Here is a 15,604-nt window from a genome sequence, read left to right as displayed (position 1 = left end):
CACTCAATGTCACCTTCCAGTTGGGAAATCCTGGTCATCATGACTGGGAAGTGGCATTTTTCTTTTAATAGCTTCTATTGTATGTGTGCTTTTATTAGTACAACTGTACTAACATTTATTTATTTGTGTATGTGTGTGTGTGTGTGTGCTTGCCAAGGCGTACATGGTGATATCAGAAGACAATTTCTGTGAGTTAGTTTTCTCCTTCTACCATGTGGGACCTGGGGATCAAAATCAGATTGGCATGTTTGGTTGCAAGTGTCTTTACCAACTGAGCCATCTTGCCAGCCCTCTCACATTTTTTGAATCTCATTTTCTTTACCTGATTGGGCTCTAGGAATTTTTTCTAGGCAAGTGATGCTAAAAAGTAACCATGTTCATTTCTATAGGAGTTGAACACCACTTGAACCTGCAAAACACTGGGGACACCTGAGGAACTTTTGCCTTAGCCTGGACCTGCAGCATCATGGTTTCCCATTTCACAGGCTGTGTCAGGTGAGCAGAAAAATCTCTTAAAAATAAAAACAGCAGTTGGGTTGTGGCTTTGTGCTGTGCCCCTGCCTAGCATAGCCAGGCTCCGGGTTCATTCTCTACTGTAGCAAATAAGCATATCTCCTTGACCCAAAATAGAGCTTGATGTTTCTGTTTTACCTACCATATGGGTTCTTGAACTAATTGGCCTTCAGGTTGTGCGTATCACTAGCATTTGATACTGTAGTCCAGATGTGCAGTTATCTGTAATTCCAACGGTCCTTCCAGGCCGGGAGCTACATGCTGTGGGCTTGAGCGCTGCTGTTTTCTGGGAAACTGTGACTCAAAACAAAATTCATTTTTAGACAAATAATGGGATTATATTAATGAATATTTATCATATCTCATGTAATATAATTACTAAGGAACTTGAAAAGTATTGTGGTCCCCTATGACCACAGGTAGCTCTGGTTGCAATGCCACGGAGTTTGACTTAACCTATCTGGTATGATTACTATCCTAATCTTTTCTGCTCAAAACTTTTGTGAATTTCCACTTTAATTTCAAAACCTGCTTCATATGTTAAGTTTGTGTATATGGTAAATTGAGTAGGTACTGCTTTTTTTTTATTTTGCAGATGAGAAAATCAGTTCTCAGAGAGATTAAATTATGGACATGGACTTGCATTATTTGCAGACTCAGAATAAGGGCTCCAAACATTGGAAATGTAATCCATGTTATTGGAATTGTTTTCAAACTTTAAAACAAAACAAACAAACAAAACACTGATGTGGGACTGGAGCTGTGGCTCAACTGGTGGAGTGCCTGGATGCTCTCTCAGTACCAAATAAACTGGGCCTGGTTGCACAAGGCTATAATTCAAGTTCTCAGGAAATAGAGGCAGGAGGATCAGAAATGGACTATATAGATAGGGCCAGCCTTACATGAGACCCTATCTTTTTTTTTTTTCTTTCCTTTTCCAAGACAGGGTTTCTCTGTATTGCTTTGGAGCCTGTCCTGGAACTAGCTCTGTAGAAAAGGCTGGTCTCAAACTCACAGAGATCTGCCTGCCTCTGTCTCCTGAGTGCTGGGATTAAAGACATGTACCACCAACACCTCTCTGAGACCCTACTTTAATAGAATAAAATAAACTGATGGGATTTTAAAAATTATTTAAGCAGGGTTAGTGAGATGGCTCAGTAGGTAAAACATTAGCCTCGCAAACCTGGTGACTTAAGGTTGGTCACTGGATTGATTACAAGGTAGAACCAAGAACAATGTTGTGCTCTGAAGTCCACATGACCTGTGTAGCATGCACACACACACATACACACACACACACACACACACACACACACACATGCACGCGCACACACACACACACCACATACACACCAATAAATAAGAATTTAAAAATTATTTCATCAAAATCCTATGTGAGATCTCAATATATATAAAACAGACAACTGGGTTTTATTGATAAAAATGAACTCCCTAGGTATAAATTTGGAACATTTACACATTGTCAGATCAGTGAATCTGTTGTTATGAACACCAACATTTGGAGTCAGTATTCCTGGATGATTCTTAAACATCTTCCTCGAATTTATTTAGTTGTTGTTTTAGCTGCTTCATCTCACCAGCATGCTGAACATCCAAAGTAAGGTCTTACAGTTGATGACAATTCTTTGATGAGGTCACCCTGAGGTTTTGGGATACTCTTTACATAAATCCATTGACAGTCTGGACAGAGGGAAAGAAGAGTGTGTCACCTCAAAGCTGAATCCTTAGGGAGTCTTACGGTCTTTCTTCCTCTCTAACCACACAGTAGCCTCAAATGCTGACAACTCATGCTAAAAATACAAATGGTCTATGACATGTTATGATGTCACCATATCCAGTTGCCCATCTGGCTGCAATATTTGCCAAGCAGACTCTTGGAGACCCATGCTCAGCGTTTAATTGAGTGGGTTGTGTGTGTGTGTGTGTGTGCATGTATGTGTTAGTATGTTGTTGCTTGTAAAATTTTACACGAACAGTCATATACATGCTTGAAATCCAGAATCCCACAGGCATTGCAACATTTTTTTTTATTAATGATGTAGTCACAGATATGTCAGATGTCCTCAAGAGGGGACAGGAAAGCGTCCTTTCTAAGCTGTGTAATACCTAGCCATCCACAGAGCAACCTAAGTCAATGCTTGGTTGCCTTAAAATTTGACACGTCAAAATAAAATTTGTTTTGAAATGGAGTCTTATATACCCTAGGTTGGCCTTGAACTCTCAGTGAAACCAAGGATGACCTTTGAGCTCCTGATCTTCTGATTCTACTTCCTAAGTGCTGGGATTATATGTGTGCACCACCATGTCTTGGTTATGGGGTGTTGGGGGTGGAACCTAAGACTTCATATGTACTAGGCAAGCACTCAAACCCTAAATGATATTTCTAAACATACAAATATGTGCCGAATATATGGGAGACCCCCAAAACAGTGCTGCAGAACCACGGGTGAGTGAGAGGCAAGTCAGTCCAGACATTAGGCCTCGTCTGCAGCGTGTCTCACAGCACTGGGGTACAATGAAGTAATAGTTGGTCATTGAACTGGATGGAAAGAGCAAGCAGAGGGTGAGAGGAGGAATGCTCTACCTGGCAAGCAGGTATGAGTGTGCTAGCATCAAAAAGGGCTCCCTAAAAGACATGGGGGTCCTCAAACACATGAGCACCCAGGCAACATAGGCAGAGCACTTCCTTGGGAAAGTCCCATTTTCTAGGTTTTCCTTTAAGCCCTGGAATTGGAATCAATGCCCCTCCTGCATTGATCAGAGCACAGGGAGTGGTGAAGTCACCCCACTCCAAGAGAAGCCTCCCAGCAAGCTCACCTCCCACCTCAGCACTAGCCATGTTTCTAAGGAATTACCTAGACCTCTGAACCTAGCCTGCCTGGGGCAGATGGCAACTGCCGATGGCCTTGCTACCTGGATGGTGGGCTGTGGAGTCTTGGCAAGCCCTGCACTGGGACCTATGGCAAAGACTGTTTTTGACAGGTCTGCTTGATGGATGCTTCATCATCGCTTCTGCTGTCCAGGCTGGAGGAAGACAACGTGAATTATGGGGCTGGGCAGGTGACTCTGCAGGAGCTTAAACTGGAGATTTCCATCAAAGCCTGCCTTAGAAGCCAGACATGCATTACCCATGCATGTCAAATGGTGTGTGTGTGTGTGTGTGTGTGTGTGTGTGTGTGTGTGTGTGGTTATGAGTGTGTGTGAGGAGAGTTAGAGGACAACTTTTGGGAGTCAGTTCTCCCCTTCCACCATGTGATCCCAGTCATCCTTGTGCTCAGTGTCACATGTCTTTCCCTGAGGAGTCATCTCACCTGTGCAACTATCATGTGCACGTTTTCCCTCCATTTCAATATATTTTATATTGTACAGACAAAACCAACTAAACCAAAAGCTATAATGCCTTTTATTGAAATGTTTTTCAAAACGTTCCGGGGGAAGAGAGTTCCGGTGGGAGTGAAAAGTCTGACAAAATAGAAGAGGAGTGGGCACCCAGGCTCATTCAGGCAGCTTCCGTATTTATCAAAGCGACCAGATACATACACAAAGATGGATGGAAGGAGTTAAAGTATTTATCTACAGGGAAAGCAGGTTGCACTATACTTGTGCTGCCCAGAAAATCTCCGAGGAGAAAAAACATTCAAGGGGATTCACAATTCCGACATGCAGCAATTTAGTTTAAAAATCCCTCCTCAGTCTTTGCCAAGCCACAGAACAACAGAAAGTCAACTTCATCCACATCGAAAGAGACAGTGAAGCCCAGGAATTAACATAGACCCCTACTCTGCTCAGAGCTATAGTAATGAAAAGAATCCCAGTCCAAGCCAGTAGCAGGAGAGACATTAAAATTTTAACCCTGAATGCACTGGTTAGTGGGTTGTCAGGCCTGGGTAAGCTCTGGATGCACACAGAAGCTTCAGGATGAGTAAAATCCCTTTGGATCAAAAGATTGGAGGGAGCTAGGTTAAGTAAAATTCGTCTACATCTATTCCAAGTCAGAAAGAAAAAGCGCTAAAAGACACAGAAGTGTTTGTGTTTCTTAGACTTCAAGTTCATGCCCTGTGTATGATTTGTGTGTGTTGTGTGCACATTTGTGTCCATCCATGCATTCAAGTGTGTCTTGTTGAAGCTGGAGCTCGCTAATTCCGCTAGAATGGCTGGCTAGGCAAGCCTGAGGGAGCCTCCACTTTCTACCTTCCCTGTGCTAGGATTTCAGATGCCCCCTGCCAGGACCACACCTACCCCTGGGAATCTGAACTTGGGTCCTCATTCCTGCATAACACTTTACTGAGACTTCTCCTTAGCTCCATGGGTATTGTAGGCACTATTATAGATGTATTTGTTTCTTTCATGACTGATTGAAAGGAAATGAGATTTTTCTCACGGCGGAGTTTAGCAATCCATGATGATGGTGAGCAGCCACCACCAGCCCACAGACCCTGAGTCGTGGAGTGGCAGGTGCTGTTCGCTTGCTTCTCAGTGCGCCTGAGCAGAGCTGACAAACCTCACATTTCCAATGAAAACATAGGAGGAAACAAAACTACTAAATGCCAAGGAGATGGTTACATTGTCAGGAAATAGAACTGATTTGGCCGTTTTTATTTTGAACGGTAGTTTTTGAAGAAATGCAGATGTAATTAGGGCCATTATAGCTAGATGGTGAATTTTATAGGTTTTATGGAGGAGAGGTCTGGATCATTTTAAGGATTTTACAGTCCATGGCCTTAGGTCAAGTGTCTGGTTTTAGTCTTTGAAAACATTAGCTTCTCCTTTCCTTGATATACACTCTAGTAAAGTATTATTACTTTAATGCCTGTCAGCCATTCCTCTTAGGAATACAACCAAAAGGGATTGAGGAAATGAGAGTGAGAGGGGTGGCTGCTCTCGGGGCCTCTTGGGACCACTCAAAAGGACCCCGAGGACAGATGTAAAGGGAAGTGGACTCAGGGAACTGTTTGCCTGTGTGTGAGAGCATCTAAGACAGGGCTGGCTATCTGAGGGGTGGTCATTAGTGAACACTGATCTCCCTGCTGAGAAGAAATCTGTGGTAACTGGAAAGGCCAGGGGTCAATCACTGTCCCTTTATTGAAGGCCAGGAAATGAAGAGGAAGAAGAGGATGGAAGTAGAGAAAAGGAGAAAGAAGAAGTAGAGGAAAAGGAAGAGGCCACTGAGTCAAGTCAACTTCCTAGTATTTCGGACACAGGCCAGCTAGGCACTACCGGTAATTCCAGCTCTTGGGAGGCTGATGCAGGAGGATGGAGAGTTGAGGCTGCATGAGGCTCTGTCTTAAAACAGCCCCTTAAAACAAGTAGAACAAACAAACAAAGAGCCAGACTGGGATTTGTGTTAGCTGTTACCTAAACCACTGCTCAGGTGATAGTCAGTACTAGTACATTAGAATATCGAATGAGTGGCACCCCAACAGTGTAAGGGATAACCCATCTGGGAGTGTAAGATGAAATACCGAACACGGAAAGGGATAATTAGCTTTTATATGAAAGAAATTAGGACAAAATTTTGAATTCCTGACCAGGATAATCAATGACTTAATACAAGTGTAGGTTAAAGCATGGAAACCATATGAATGACACACCTTCAACAGCTTACTTTAAACTTAAAACACATGTACATCCTCACAGAGATTGTTTTGATGTGGGGCCAAGAGCGTTTCTTTGCCCATGAAGCCTTGATTGTCTTTCTTCCTTGCAAACCACACCCATAAGCATCATCCGAGGTTTCTACTTTCAAGCCTGGCGAGAATTTAAAGACATTTGCAAAGCAGTCTGTGGACAGACTTATTCTAGGTTTTAAGGGTTTTCATTTCTTCCCCTAATCATCTGCAGTTATCTCATCTACACCTGATTTGCCAGCAGCTCCCTCCCACCTTGGCTGCTCGCCTTGACCCAGTCCTTCCACAACTTTCAGCTCACTTTTGTAGAGACACTCACCAAATACTCCAGCTGCTGGGTTGTGATCCACAGCTCCACGGACCGCTAGGGTACTCTGTGTAATTGCAGAGCAGTGCTAGCTACCAATGTAAACAGGGGCATGCGAGGGCTACTACATTGATGGGAAAAGTGTAGAAGGATGTCCAGGAAGAGCCTACTGGACTCTCATCTGTGGATTTCTGGTGGGAGCCATCTAAACGGCAGGAGTAGAGGCCAGAGGAAAGAAAATGCATTTCTGGAGGACTGCCCTGGCAAAGTCTACCTATAAAATGACGGCAAGCATCCAGACGGGATTGATTTTATGCCTGGCACAGCCCTGTACCTGGACCCTGTCCTCATCACTCAGTGCTTGATTGTAGGATTTGCTAGAACATTCTGTACTGACATGGAATCGAATGGTGTCAAGGTGTGATTACTGAGATGCCAGCTAGCTATTCCTGCCTCCCCAGGTAACTGCTTTGCTGTCCTCAGGAGTTAGAACAATTGCTCTAATTTGTACGACTCTTTTAGCTTACCTTCCTTTTATTAGCTTTACTGTCTTTCCCAGGAGGAATTATGGGATCCATTAAACAAACAAACAAACAAACAAAAAACATGGGCCTTGTGGTGGTGGCACACTCATTTAATCCCAGCACTCTGGAGGCAGAGGCAGAGGCAGAGGCAGAGGCAGAGGCAGAGGCAGAGGCAGAGGCAGAGGCAGAGGCAGAGGCAGAGGCAGAGGCAGAGGCAGAGGCAGAGGCAGAGGCAGAGGCAGAGTTAGGTGATTCTTGGAATTCTAGGCCAGCCTGGTCTACAAAGTGAGTTCCAGGACAGCCAGGGCCATCACACAGAGAAACCCTGTCTCAAAAAACCAACCACCACCACAAAAATAAATAAATAAAATAAAAACAAAAATAGAAAACAAACAGAACCCAAACTGATGAGGAGTGTTGTATCACGCCTCACTCTGATTTCTTTCTTTCTTCTCCCCTCCATACCCCATCTCTTCGTCTTTCTCTCCTGCTTTTCCTCCTTTTCCTATTCCGTCTTCACCTTCTGCTTCCCCACACCTTCTCTTCCTCTTGTTTTTGTCTTTGAACAGGGTGTCATGTAGCCCAGGCTGACCTCAGACTTACAGTGTAGCTGAGGATGACCCTGTACTTAGATCCTCCTGCCTCCTCTGCCTGAGTGGTGGGAACACAGGGCTTGCTTATATGGTGCTGGGGATGGAGCCAGGGCTCATGCATGCTATCCATACTCTACTGCCAAGCCACATCCTTTCCCCCTCATTTGTCATTCCATGAATATTTCCTATTTCCTGTTTCCTTTTTCCTGTCTACACTCTTCTTTACTGCTCTTACTTGTTCTGAGCTGATGGTTCTGCTGGCTTCAGAGATACATTGTAAGCTGGAGACAGACAGGAATTCACCAAAGAGTTCTGAGTCTTAAAAAGCTGTGGCATGATGGAGCACCTTGCATTCTCAGAGAACATGAATGGCTGCAAGCACGGAGGACCTGGAAATAAGCAATAAAAACCAAGTGCAGTTAGAAAAGTGTCTAAGTCCGTGCTGTAAAATGGAAACGTTTTACTTCACAGAGACTAGGCAGGCCTTTCCCCGAAGCCTGTTTTATTTGATTTGGCTGTAGCGCTTGATTAGATACAGGTTTCCCAGGCCAGGGGGGACCTGCTGGGGGCCAAGTTAAGAGGACACAATTGTACAGTGAACTGTGAACAGAGAGAAAGAAGGAGGCAGTGACATGTCTGGGCCTCTATTGCTGGAAGTCCACTATGCACCAGAGACTTTGTGTGTACCGAAGACTAGCGCTTTGAGTGACACTCATCCTGGGGATGTTGGGAATGCTGGTAATACTGGGGACACAGGAAAGCTAAGAAAACATTTCTGAAGTACAAAACCCTCTGAATAAGGAAGTAGGGGAAAGACATAGATTACATTTAAAAATTGGAATTTATGTGATTGCCGCCGCCGCCACCACCACCATTTCCTCTTCCATTTCCTTCTCCTTATCTTCATCATTCTTGTTGTCTTTTTCTGACAGGGTCTCCTGTAGCCCAAGCGGGCCTAGAACTTGCCCAGTAGCTAAGGATGGCAAAGAAAATGGATACATTAAAGACAGCAAATGGTTAGTGTATAGGGAGAAAATGCTATTATCCCCAGGAGGCTCCAGTGTCAGCACTTTAGAGTTGGGGCTGAGAGTGTGGCTGCCTGCTGTGGGGATTGCACATCAGTGCTGAGATACTGGCGCAGGTTGATTCAGTTCTAAGCTACTCCCTATGTGTATCTTGGGTTGTATTAATAAAATGAGAAAAAAAATGAAGGGGGATTACCACCCATTTTCCTTGTTTTGATACTTGAGATGCTTAAATGATGTTGAGTCCATTGAGGAGATGTGGCCCAGGCAGTGGGGAGACACAGCCTATGCTGGAATTGGATGATTGAGTGTGGGGTGTGGGGAGCAGAGTTGGCCAAGGCAAATACAGAAGCCTAGAGCCCTACTTCCGTGATGTAAATTTTGTGCCATTTCACTGAGCATTGTTTTCTCATAGAGTGCTTGAAATCTACACCAGCTGTGGATTAGTGGCATATCTCTTATTTTGATTGCTGTGAAATGTTGGGTAGTTTTGATTGCAAGGTGGAGCAGAAAATCTTAGGAGGTATGTGGCTCCCTACCTTCCATATTGAGGGGAACTTGTGATTTGTTTGCCAAAGGCCCTGGTAGCCTTCAATATGTCAGAACGTTGCAAGCTGAGAGCGCTTTGCCAAAGCAAACTATCCCAATGAAACAGCACGGGAGCCTCACACAGACACGTCCAGGGTCTCCCGTTCCCCAGCTTTCTTCTGGAACTGGGTCAGGAGGAGCAGGGGTTTGTGCTGGGCTGTCCTGTGCTTGGGAGAAATGTGGGCACAGAGACAGACTGTTAATTAGTGAGGTATGTGTGAGCAGGGTTGGATAGCCCAAGACAGCCTCCGCTGAGCAGGGGTAGGGAACCTCAGCCTTTGGCAGAGCTTCCTCTGGCCCCTGGGGTTGTATATTGCTCCGACTGCTGTTATTGCAGCCCAAAGAATAATTTCCCCTCTGGGGGAATTTATTTTATTTCATTCAGAGCAGAGCCTATTTAATAACTAAGGTTTTATCCCAGAACGATTTTGTTGGGGATTCCTATGTGTTTGAGTTTCACCAGGGCCCAGCTAGCAAAGAGAAGACACATTGGAGCCTCTAAGTGTCTTTTCACTGAGACACATTAGCAAAGATTTCTCTTAGAAATCTGGTGAGATTGCTTTTTGTGGTGGGTGTCACATAGAAATTAAAAATAAAACCACTTATCCTTTAATAAATTCTTTATAAAAGAACATTTAGGAGCTCCAGAAGCTATTTTGGATATTATGAAGTCTGTTCATCCCCATGAGTTCCATCTGTCTGAAATTTCAGAGGTCATCTGGATGGAGAAGCATCACTTACCAATTCAAGGCACTGCTCATTAGTTCCACATACCATTCATTAATTCAGGGCATTATTCATTAGTTCAGCACATTATTCATTAAATGTATCAAGCAATCTCTATGTCATAGGTACTCTACTAGGTATCTGGAATAAAACAGACAAAATCATTGCCTCCCTCCATTTTCATGCTGTAATCTGTGAATGTGTTTGTATATATGGTGTGTCCATGTGTATGGAGGTACATGTATGTATGTGGAGGTGTATGTATGTATGTGGAGGTACATGTATGTGTGTGGAGGTACATGTATGTGTGTGGAGGTGTATGTATGCGTGTGGAGATTCGTGTGTGTGTGTGTGTGTGTGTGTGTGTGTGTGTGTACATATATATGTGTGTGTAGAGGCCAGAGGACACCTCCTGTATTATTCTGCAGATGCCACCCACACTTTTCTTTTCTTCCTTTTTTTTTTTTTGTTAAGTGTTTCTCACTAGGCTGGCTGGACACTAAGTCCCATGAGCCTATGAGCCTGTCTTCCCAGCCTCCTTAGTGCTCTGGCCTTCTGATGGAGAGCTATCACACCTGGCCCTTTTAATGTGGGTTCTAGGGATTGGACTCAGGTCCTGTGCTTGTGTGGTACTTTGTGTGTGCTTTGTTCACTGCGCTATCTCCCCAGACCTGGTGATGCTTTCTAATGAGAAGAGAGAGATGTGTAATGTTACAGGGGTCCAGTCTGGACAAGAAGATAGAGAGGTTCTATGCAGTAACTAGGAATTCTCATGAGAGACACAAACTCTCAGCAGAGACCTGAGCAGCTGAGAGAAGTGAAATCCCCGGGCAACTTGGAGTAAGTTCTGAGACAGGAATACTTCAAATGCCCCTCCCTTGCTCTGTCCCCTTGATGGTCCAACGGAATCAGTGGTTATGCTGCACGGCTCCTCTTGTCACTACGGGTGTGTGACCATAGTATGAGCCAGGGGCTGTGAGGGACAGAGGTATGACACATTTATAGAGCTGCTGCTTGTCTTTGTAATGAAACCACACCAATCTGTTTTCTTTTGAAAAGAGTAAGCAGTGCCAGGCTGTATTAGAAAGTATCTGGATTTGCAGGCACAGGTTCAAAGTGTGTTCCTAAGCATTAACTCACTTGAGGTGGCTTGGACAGGCTATATCATCCCCATTTTACAGACTTATCAACTGAGGCATGGAAGAGAGGGTGATCAACCAAGGTCATGAAACCTAGTGAGTGCCCAAACTGAGATGTGTGTTTTTGATTTCTAGGATAAACTAAGTCTAGGGGAATAGAAGTAGATAGGACCATCTTCCCCCACTATCTTGGGAGCCAATCTCCAGATGTTCCCCCCTGTCACTGTAGCACAGCTTGGGGAGTGGCTTTTCTGGCTCATCGTCATTTTAACAGAAGGTTCATTTTATATGTAGAGGGTATAAAGGTGTCATTGCTTAGGAAGTGTTTGCCTTGAGATTCTCACCAGGCTGGAGATGGTCATTTAGGCTAGGCTGGCTACCCAGAAAGTCTCCAGACCCTCCTGCTTCTATACCTTCCTAGGACTGGAATTGCAAGTCCATGCCACTCAGCCTATAGAATGGGATTTTTTTTTCCAACTACACATCTGATAAAGGTCTATAATCTAAAATATATAAAGAACTCAAGAAACTAGTTATCAAGAAACAACCCAATTAAATAACAGAGAGCTTTCAAAAGAGGAATTCAAATGACTGAGAATCAATTAAAAAATATTCAACATCCTTAGCCATCAGGGAAATGTAAATCAAAACTACTTTGAGATTTCATCTTACATCTGACTGAATGGCTAAGATCAACAAAACAAGTGACAGCTCATGCTGGTGAGGATGTGGAGTAAGAGGAAAACTCATCCATTGCTGGTGGGAGTGCAAACTTGAACAGCCACTATGCAAATTGATGTGGTGGTTTCTCAGGAAGATGGGAATCAATCTACCTCAAGATTCAGCCATGCCACTCTGAAGCATCTACCTAAAAGACACTTTATCCTCCCACAGAGACACTTGCTCACCTGTGTTTATTGCTGATCTATTCATGATATCCAGAAATTTGTAACAACTTAGATGTCCCTCAACAGATGAATGAATAAAGAAAATGTGGTACATTTACACAACAGAGCATTACTCAGTCTTTAAAAAAAATTACATCATGAAATTTGCAGGCAAGTGTATGGAGCTAGAAAAAAAATCATTCTGAATGAGATATCCCAGACCCAGAAAGACAAGTATTTGCTTATATGTGTATATTAGCTTTTAAGTCAATGATAACCAAGCTACAATTCGTAGAACCATGGAGGGTAGGCATAGAGTACGAGACTGGAGGGGACAGATAGATCTCCTTAGAAAGGGGAAATAGAATAGATAATTATGGATGGATAGGCAAACCTGAACAGGAGAATTAAGTTAGGTGAGAGGGTGAAGGGAGGGAATACAGGGAGATAGCTAAAATTAAGGGGTACTTGATGAATGTAGGGAAACCTAATATGGCAGAAACTTCACACACACACACACACACACACATACACACACACACACACACAAGTGATCTATACAAAGCTTCTAGTACTGGAATTGGGTTATATCTAATTGAGATGTTAACCAAAGCGGTTCCATAGAAATCTCCCAACAACCCAGGCTGTTGCTTTCCACAAACTGACAGCAAGACCCAATTGCTGAAGACAAAACCTACACAACTCATCAAATATGGAGAAGTCAAGCTGGTGCCTACATCAAGCCTTTACCCACCTCTATGTTCTAGCATCTTAGGTACAGGAAGGTACTTTGCATTCTACCAAAGGAGAAATGTAAATACTAACCCAGCCACAAACCCTTTGACCTACAAGATAACTTAGTGAAATGGTGGCACAAAGCTTATGAGAGTAACCAACCAATAACTGATTTGATGAAAGGTCCACTCCACGGGATGGAACCCATACCCAGTACTGCTTGGGTGACCAAGAACTAGAGACTAGAGCACCCAGGGTCCTTGGGTAAAACCAATAATACTGGTCTAAAAAAGAAAAGAAAAAATAAACATAGTAGTAAAGTGACTCCCAATGACATTTTGCTATACACATAGATAATGCCTTGTTCAGCCATCATTGGAGTTTCCTCCTGCAACAGATGGAAACAAATACAGAAACTCACAGGAAGCAGAGTGAGAGACCTTGAACACCCACACCTAAATGGGATGTCTCCATCAAATCCTCCCCTCGGAGCTAAGGGAATCCTATGGAAGAGGAGCCAGAAAGATGTAAGAGCCAGAGGGGATGGAGGACACCAAGGAAACAAAGCCCTCTAAACTCATATGAACTCACCGAGACTGTGGCAGCATGTGCAGGGCCTGCATGAGTCTGTACCAGGCCCTCTGCATGTATGTTATGGCTTCTAGTTTAGTATTCTTATGGGATTCCTGAGTGTGCAAATGAGTAGGTCTCTGATTCTTGTGCCTTCTCTTGGGTTCTTTTCCTTCTGTTAGTTTGTCCTGTCCAACTTTGATGTGATAGTTTTTGTTTTATCTTATTATATTTTATTTTTTGTTGTATTTTATTATTATCCCTTTGAAGCCTGTTCTAATGAGAGACAGAAAGGGAATTGATCTGGATGGGAGGGATGATGGGAAGGGACAGGGGAAGGGAGAGGAGAAACTGTAGTCAGGTGATCAGGATAGATTATGTGAGAAAGGATGTTTTAAATAAAAGGGGGAAAAAGACAAAAACTATCCTGTGCCACCATGCCACTTTTTTTTCCCCAAGGGTCTTGGAGACCAACTCAGGTTTTCTTGCTTATGCCTCAAGTGTGGTGATTATTATTTATAATGTATTAAAGCTTACCTAAGGATTCAGAAAACAAAGTCAGCCACAAGCCATAGAAGCCAGGCACACACCTTTAATCCCAGCAGCCAGAAACTAGGAGGTGGTGGTACACACTTTTAATCCTAGGACTCAGGATTAAGAGATCTCTGTGAGTTTAAGGCTACCCATATCTACACAAGATTGATCCAGTCCTAAAGAGAAATGGCTCACACCCAGATGATTAGCACCTGGGATCACATGCCTTTAATCCTAGCACTAGAGGAGTATAAATGATAAGAGCAGGGTCTTAAGTAGTCAGCATCAGGCATTGATTCTTCAGCCGCACTGATGATAGGAAGGCTCAGTATCAGGCATTCATTCTCCAGCCATGCTGAGGATAGGATGACATTCATTCAGTCTCAGGATTCTCCAGCCACACTGAGGAGAGGCAGCAGGATCAGCCCTTTCAGCCTGAGGTAGAGGTAAGGGCTAGTGACCAGATACTTTGCTTTACTGTTCAGTTTGAAGTTTGAACCCCAATATCAGTCTCTGGGTCCTTTTATTCTTCATGTCACACTCAGGTGCTTTTCCAGCTGAGCTATGTCCGAGGCTCAGATATTTAAATTATCTTCTCTGATGGGGCTATCTAGAGAAAAAGGAACTGTCCTAAAAAAACATTTCTTAAAAAGTGAAAAGACCAAGATCAAAAGTTGAGGGATGTTTTTGATAGATGAATACTTTTATTTTTTGTTGTTGTAATAAATATTTTTTAGAGTTGATTGATGACTCTGTAACATCATTATCAAGACATGTTCTTTACTATATATAGGCTTGTGGGTGCCAAACAGTGTAGATCAGTGGTTTACAACCCTCCCACCACTGGGACTCATGTGTGGTGGTCCCCAACCATGAAATGAGGTTCATTGCTATGTCATAACTGTAATATTGCTACCATTATGAATTGTAAAATAAATATATGTTTTGGGATGGTCTTAGGTGACCCCTGTGAAGGAGTCATTTGACCCCCAAAGGGATAGAGACGCACAGGTTGAGAACCACTGGTGTAGGTCTGTGTGTGCATTAGAGAGTATAGTTTGAACATGTGACCGCCATGGGAAATTTACTGGATCGAAATGGTCTAGCTACAGGCTCAGCAAGTGTTAAAACTGTTAAATCAGCTCTTCATCCTTTTGCCTTTAATATTAGATGCTCATATAATTCTGTTGACTTGGTGGCATATTGGATGCTTAGAGGAGGGGTGGGACCATCGTCTAACTCTGTACCCTTGGCTCCCAGATGCTGCTGTGTTCTCATCCCTAGACCCACAGGGTGGGATTTTTGGATGGAACAGTGTTTTGCACCCCTCAGTGATTGAGGACTCAAAAATGTTGGAAATTGATGCATGATTTAACTGCCTTCAGGGTTAAGCACAAAAATATATTCAAAAGATGCAGTGATCCAGGAATGCTCAGAATAATGGCATTGTTGATTAGAAACCTGGACTCTGAGCATTTGGATTCTCCTGTGTGTGTGTGTGTGTGTGTGTGTGTGTGTGTGTGTGTGTGTGTCTGTCTGTCTGTCTGCCTGTCTGCCTGCCTGCCTGCCTGTGTCTGTCTGTCTGTCTCTCTCTCTCTGTGTGTGTGTGTCTGTCTGTCTGTCTCTCTGTGTGTGTGTGTGTGTGTCTGTCTGTCTGTCTGTCTGCCTGTCTGCCTGCCTGCCTGCCTGTGTCTGTCTCTATGTCTCTCTCTGTGTGTGTGTGTGTGTCTGTCTGTCTGTCTGTCTCTCTCTCTCTCTCTCTCTCTCTCTGTGTGTGTGTGTGTGTACCTGTTCACTTGTACAGGGGTGAAGGCC

At 43.6% G+C, this 15,604-nt stretch overlaps 2 protein-coding genes across 2 annotated transcripts in view; one reads left to right on the top strand and one right to left on the bottom strand.

The window, feature by feature from the left end:
* The window catches only part of LOC127231843 (leukotriene A-4 hydrolase-like), an 820,404-nt gene that overhangs the window by 209,244 nt on the left and 595,556 nt on the right, over positions 1-15,604 (bottom strand).
* Positions 1-15,604, top strand: part of Thsd4 (thrombospondin type 1 domain containing 4) — a 522,646-nt gene that overhangs the window by 23,552 nt on the left and 483,490 nt on the right. Inside the window, exon 2 of the mRNA XM_051197674.1 lies at positions 390-495. Within this exon, the coding sequence (XP_051053631.1) occupies positions 467-495 (29 nt within the window). The 5' untranslated portion in view covers positions 390-466. The remainder of the gene's footprint in view (positions 1-389; positions 496-15,604) is intronic.

Source organism: Phodopus roborovskii, unplaced genomic scaffold (genome assembly GCF_943737965.1).
Source record: "Phodopus roborovskii unplaced genomic scaffold, PHOROB, whole genome shotgun sequence".
Classification (NCBI taxonomy): Eukaryota; Metazoa; Chordata; class Mammalia; order Rodentia; family Cricetidae; genus Phodopus; species Phodopus roborovskii.
The sequence above is the reverse complement of the archived record's forward strand: the minus strand, read 5'-3'. Positions and strand labels throughout refer to the sequence as shown.